The sequence below is a fragment of the Salvia hispanica genome, chromosome 3 (genome assembly GCF_023119035.1).
Source record: "Salvia hispanica cultivar TCC Black 2014 chromosome 3, UniMelb_Shisp_WGS_1.0, whole genome shotgun sequence".
Classification (NCBI taxonomy): Eukaryota; Viridiplantae; Streptophyta; class Magnoliopsida; order Lamiales; family Lamiaceae; genus Salvia; species Salvia hispanica.
This window is the reverse complement of record NC_062967.1, coordinates 33,353,605-33,359,765: the sequence shown is the minus strand read 5'-3', so window position 1 is coordinate 33,359,765 and position 6,161 is coordinate 33,353,605. Positions and strand designations below refer to the sequence as shown.

General features: G+C 36.1%; 2 protein-coding genes across 2 annotated transcripts; both read right to left on the bottom strand.

Moving 5' to 3' along the window:
- Positions 1-573: 573 nt before the first annotated feature.
- Positions 574-1,878, bottom strand: LOC125213043. The gene has a single exon (XM_048113393.1). It carries the CDS (start codon positions 1,753-1,755, stop codon positions 793-795), a length of 963 nt encoding a protein of 320 aa, XP_047969350.1. The 5' UTR covers positions 1,756-1,878; the 3' UTR covers positions 574-792.
- A 3,078-nt stretch (positions 1,879-4,956) lies between these two features.
- On the bottom strand, positions 4,957-6,152 carry LOC125215964 (wound-induced basic protein-like). The gene is made up of 2 exons (XM_048117550.1): positions 6,014-6,152; positions 4,957-5,205 (listed from the first exon to the last, which is right to left on the bottom strand). Exons 1-2 carry the CDS (start codon positions 6,082-6,084, stop codon positions 5,133-5,135), a joined length of 144 nt encoding a protein of 47 aa, XP_047973507.1. The 5' UTR covers positions 6,085-6,152; the 3' UTR covers positions 4,957-5,132.
- Positions 6,153-6,161: the final 9 nt, after the last annotated feature.

Genomic DNA, 6,161 nt, shown 5'->3' with positions numbered 1-6,161 from the left:
GATTGAAGTAATTAAATTGTCTACCTAATGAAGGAGCGAAATTAATAAAGCATGGTCTGATCTCATCCATTAAAAACTAGATCTAAGGGTTCAAATTTAGTCTCTAGTTCGATCATTAATAGAGGATTTGTGGATAATGGGACTCGTAACTTTAGAAAATTCTCGATAGACATAGTAGTACACATTTTAATACTCCCATCTAGTTTCAACCAGTTAACTTCATCTTATTTTGTAATTTTTGACTTAGACAAAATTTCGTATTATTTTAGCGGATATTGTTGATATAGCTAGGTAAAAGTAAGATCAATTTTATTAATTGATAAGTTGAATATAAAATTTTCAACTTTTTTTTTGAAGGACTTCTAAAATTTCGAACATGAGAGAAAAATATGAAATCACGTGAGTTACTTTTTATGTAATTTTTTTCAAGCAAACATGTGAATTAGGACTGCGATTGAATCCTCACAAAAGCAATTTTATTTAATACTCCCTATCTAAAAATACAATTTAAAATGGAGAGATTATATAAATCTTAAAGTTTTAATAGTAGTATATGTTTATAGAGAGAGTCAATGCCATTTAGAATTGGCGCAATTCCATAACTGTAATCCCGGTTTAAGACTGGTATTCAGTCTCAATTATTTATACGCATTGATTCGTAAGTAAATACAAGTATAGAAAAAAAAAACATGAATAAAACATAAGCCCCACTCCCAAAATATATTTACCACTTAAAACTTGAAAAAACAAAATAAAAGTGTAAATGATGCAAGGAGAAGAAGAAGTAGGTAATTAATATCTATGAGCAGCAATGTTATGAACCTTCTTGCTGTTTTTGGTAAAAGTATGCAACCATCCAATCCCCTTAATGGCCTTAGAAATGTTGACAAGCTTAGGCCTCCCCACTCCCAAACTCATCTTCCCCGCCGACATCTTCAGCGCCTGCAAGCAGCACACCTCCCCGCCTGCAAACTCATCTTCCTCCTCCTCCTCCTTCTTCCCCCTCCTCGTACTAGCCTTGTCGGCCTCCATCTCATACGCCTCCCACAGCGAATCCATCCCTTCCCCTCCTCCGCCACTGCTGTTGTGCCTCTCCTCAAACAGCTTCCCCGCCAGCGTCCTCTTCCACTCCCTCTCCCTCCTCATCGACCCGTAGCTAGAGAATGAGTCTCCTCCGCCGATTATGCGCTGAGAGTTTGATTGCTTTGTATTTTTATTACATATGGCTGATCCATTGATGAGTACTGATGGGTTCTGTTTTGGTTTGAGCTTCTTCTCTTCGGCATTGGAGGCCAGCCGCTCGAAATTGTCTAGAATTTTCAGGAAATTCTCCAGCCTCTTCTCCTGATCCATCGTTTTGGAGACCTCGCCGGAGTTTTCGCTTTTTCCGGCGGGGCCCGCCTCCAAAATTGGATCTTTTTGGGGGGTCTGGTCCAAGATTTGAGATAAGGTTTCTTCTTTCATTGATGGAGGGCCGAATACTATTTCGTAGATGCCGAGTTCGTCTGAACTTTGGGGGTCTTGATCATCTTTGTTGAATAATTGCAAAGTGAAGTGCGATTGGGTGAGGAAGAGGAAGGCGAGGGAGAGGAGGGAAGTGGTGATGAAGAGAGGGGAGAGAAAGGAGAGGAGCTTGAGGAGGTAAGGGGAGAAGAAGATCAAGTAGGAGAAGTAGAGAGGGTGGGAGCGAATGAAGGAGCAGAGGAGAATCAAGTCAGAGATAATAAGACTAGAAAAATTGCACAGCTCAGACATTTCTGGAAATCAGGGAATACAAAAATGGGAGATGGTGAAGAAATGGGGATGAAGAGGAAGAAGAATATGGAATCTTGTTGATTGGGAGAATGCGGCGTGAATAAAGGGAAGTGAAATTGCTCATGCAAATGAGCAATAGAGAGGGATAAATTAAGATTTTACCTTTATTTATGGATTATGCTATTCAACAACCAATATTATAGCCTTTTTTCTTTTAGTCTATATGAAAAGGATTGGTGTTATCCAAACACAAATTTGATTAATTGTGTTTAAGCTCTATTTAAGAAATGTACTCATAAACTTATGTCGGGTTAAATATATGATAAACATCTGCAATAGGAGAAACTGGTGATCTACTAATTATATACTACTAGATAATTATTGACATAGTTACTAATAGGAGAAACTGGTGATGATTATGTGAATCTTACGTTGATTAGTAAATAGTAGTGGTAAATAATATATGTACTTATAGTACACCATTTAATGACATGCTAAGTGCTTCTTTCATCCCTAACTAACGAAATTAATACTCCATAGTACACCATTTAATGGTATGTTAAGTATTTCTTTCATCACATAACTAACAAATTAATACAACCATTTTGGAGGCCGAATTCTACCCAAGTCAAATTTAATGGATATCTTCACCATATTAGAATTTAGAACTATAGAAGAGATAATAGACACATGTCAATAATTATTTTTTGGGATGGTTGAATTATTAAGGTTTATTATATCTTACTCTTCTTATTATTTCTGTTTTGCACTCGAGTCCACGAACAATTGTACCAGCAGTATTATGCACTGGCTATCATTTTGCAGTATTGTAAGTTAGGCTTTAAGAAAATCGATGATTCAATATAATTAGTTATTCTACATATGACATCCTCACTTGAACATTATATATAGAGCACGAAAGTTATACTAAATGATGCATATAGATCATGCACACTAATGGGAATTAAAATAATAATTCAGTTAATTTTATCTAATTAATGCAGTTAATTAGTAGTCGGCAAAAAGCCTAACGATTGACATACATCACATGGGATATGGCCAACGAAGAAGAATTCAATTTAGAGTTTAGGCAAAGTCAAGGACTTTTTAATTTGAGTTAAGATTAAAATTGGTCCTAAACATATGATCATTTTACGATTTCGGTTATAAACTTTATCTTTTGGAATTTTTGGTCTTGCACATTTCAAATCGGATCACAATTGGCCCTCCGTTAAAAATTCCGTTAAAAACTAACGGTCAACGGGTTTAATCTCGATTTTGACCAAATCAGACTTTTAATTCTGATTTTTTACTCCCTAATTAATTCCCTAATTATTTTAGTAAATATTCATTTAAAATCAAAAATAAAGAATATGAAAAAATAAAATGAAATAGAATTGCAAAAACGATGAGCAGATCCGTCGCGATTGATGCACACGACCTTATATTGAAGCGTGATTAGCTGCGATGCCTACCATTGATTCCGGTATCGATTTTCCGAGGGGGATATCGAAACGTGTGAGCTGATTGTAGTGAAGCTCATGGAAATTCGATTTTCAAATTGGCCATCTTCGTCTTCGTCTTCGTTTTGAATTTGATTTTGATTTCGATCTTCTTCTTCATCTTCATGTTTCTCTTCATCTTCAATTTGGACTTCCTCCTCTCCGTCTTCGTGGAGATTTTGATCTTCTTCTTCTTCTTCAAGGTCTTCGATTAGGACTTCCTCTTCGATTTCGAAAATTGTGCAACGAGTTGAGCCAATCGTATCGTCCACCCTCGCCGGCGTCAAGCAAGCTTGGAAATGAGGGGTTTCGGAATCGGAAAGAAGGGATTTGGCGAAATCGAGAGAGCCAAGGAGATTGCGCCATGGTTTGTAGACGCATTTGCTGATTGCAAGGCTTCGGAGAGGGAGATGGGAGAGGATGTTGGTGGTGAGCTCTGATGGTAGATTTGTGCGGTAATCACACCCCATTGATGGATTGAATCGAATCACTGCTTGAAGAAGAAATATGTTCATCGTTTTTGCAATTCTATTTCATTTTATTTTTTCATATTCTTTATTTCTGATTTTAAATGAATATTTACTAAAATAATTAGGGAATTAATTAGGGAGTAAAAAATCAGAATTAAAAGTCTAATTTGGTCAAAATCAGGATTAAGCCCATTGACCGTTAGTTTTTAATGGAATTGCTAACGGAGGACCAATTGTGATCCGATTTGAAATGTGCAAGGCCAAAAAATCCAAAAGATAAAGTTTAAGACCAAAATCGTAAAATGACCATATGTTCAGTATTGGCCCACTTTAGCATTATACCTTCTTCACGTACAAAAAGGAAAAAATTGTAATATAGACAAATTTGACCAACATGGCAAAGAATATGTAGAAAAGGATCTTACAAACAATGTGTATAAAGGCATCAATCGATCATTTATATGTGTAAAGTAACCTAGTCGTTGGTTGTAATAGATCATGACAGTCCTCTAAAGTTAGTCGGTTAGATTACTACCCACACTTTCTAACTTCAACCAAGCAAGAATAAATGTTGGTATCTCAAAGATCAGGATCAACCATAACCGTTGATATTAAATTATCAATGTTGGTAGTGATTGAAGTCAAGCGTCAATAATGGGGGAAGTACATGAGATAGGGAGGTTAATTGATGGTGAATAATTCTAAAGGGTCTTTGGGTTTGGAAAAAGGAAGTTCCAAGTCTTCAATTTCACATGGGAAGCCACTCAATTACTACTCCATTGCACACACCACCTTTATTCACAACCACCACCTATCCTTTTCTGATTGGGGGTCCCCTAATTGTCTGCTGTGACAATTTCCATAATTTTTTTCTAGTATAAATCTTGTGAGAGCATTCACTGTGTCTAGATCCCACACAACAAACTTTATCAGGCAAGTCAAAGCTCTCACAAGGGGAAAAGCATAAAGTAGTAATTCTTCTAACATCTAAAGACAGCAACAATGCAAGATATTCATGATTATAAAGCAGACAAAGTAAAGAGGGGAATAATGCAGAATCCTTCTAGTAGACATGCAATGTTTTTACTTCCTCAGTGAATCTGATCAAGAATCCGAGTCATGTGAATCTAAGTTCTATATTGAGATTATGTGGCACATTCATTAATCCCTAAACCTGAACCAGCCAAACTGGCTCCTAACTAAATGCACATAACATAAGATCAGTGAAGAGCTCGAAACAAGTGGATTTTAATCAGACAAAAGCTTTACTTCTCAAAAGCAATATCTAGTTACATGTAGTCTAGAGAAATAAACTCGATGTTCTAGTTAAAGGAGTTACAATATTAGGTGGCAATTTAGACATTTGGAGGCTCCATCCAAGGTAGTGATTGCATCATGCACACTGTTACTCTGACATAACAGGTTTGTTCTCATTTGCCTTTGGCCTATGTTCCTTCGGCTTCTGCTCTTCGGTTTTCCTTTTGAAAAGAATTAGCATCAATGTCAGTGAAACTCAAGTAGGCATCACCAATCTCATTCCTGTTCTACTAAAATACTAACACATATAGAGAATTCTATAACTACATGTGTGACTGTTTGAGGCAGAAGGCAAAGCACATCGCAAAAGACAATACATGTGTGCATATTGGAAAGGCATAAATCTGTAGCTAGATCCCTTACAACAAGCACTGGACATATATTATCTCCAGATATGAATATAAGGACTCTAATAAAAACAAAGCAATGCCTTACAATGATAAGTACGGAGAAACAAAAAAAAATGCAGAAAAATTACAATTTGCACTTATAGTTACTCATTTCAAGGAAGAACAAAACAATAATTGGCAGAAATTGCATCCCTATAGCTTCAAATTGGGGGAAATGCTATTATTATGCAAAATATGCCAGGTTAGGACTGTTACATAATTAATTAACACACTAGCCTATATGATTTCTCCTCCATATAAACGGTGACCTACAGTAATCGATTAAACAAGAATATACAAAACAAAAAAAAAGTTCGCATATGGACATTCAATTACATTTCTAACTCATTAAATCAGGGGGAAATCATTAAAGATGCAAAATAATCACAAGGAGCTCGAGTTTGCAGTATCTAGTGCATAATTAATTAACCAAGTAAAATGCGATTACTCCAAATAAGCTAGCGCAACAATCAATGAACATAGAAAAATCAAACATCGGTTTTTCTGGGAAACAATTTTTAGCAACGTAAATGAACAAAAACAGCACCTAGAAAACTTCAAATTCGGAGGAGAGATATACCTCTTGTCGGAGACACCCCCCTTCTGGCTGAGGAAAGAACGGAAAAGTGGGGAATTCACGTCGTAAATCATTTTGGTAGATCAATTCAACGGCACAAGATAAAAACCCTAATTTCTTCAAATTCGAACCTTAATCGCTTTATTTTAAG

Excerpts from the sequence above, each read along its gene's own strand:
- LOC125213043 (XM_048113393.1), bottom strand. The coding sequence starts at position 1,755 with ATGTCTGAGCTGTGCAATTTTTCTAGTCTTATTATCTCTGACTTGATT.
- LOC125215964 (XM_048117550.1), bottom strand. The coding sequence starts at position 6,084 with ATGATTTACGACGTGAATTCCCCACTTTTCCGTTCTTTCCTCAGCCAG. Across the intron at positions 5,206-6,013 it reads GGGGGTGTCTCCGACAAGAG|GAAAACCGAAGAGCAGAAGC; the intron begins GTATATCTCTCC and ends TCTTTTCAAAAG.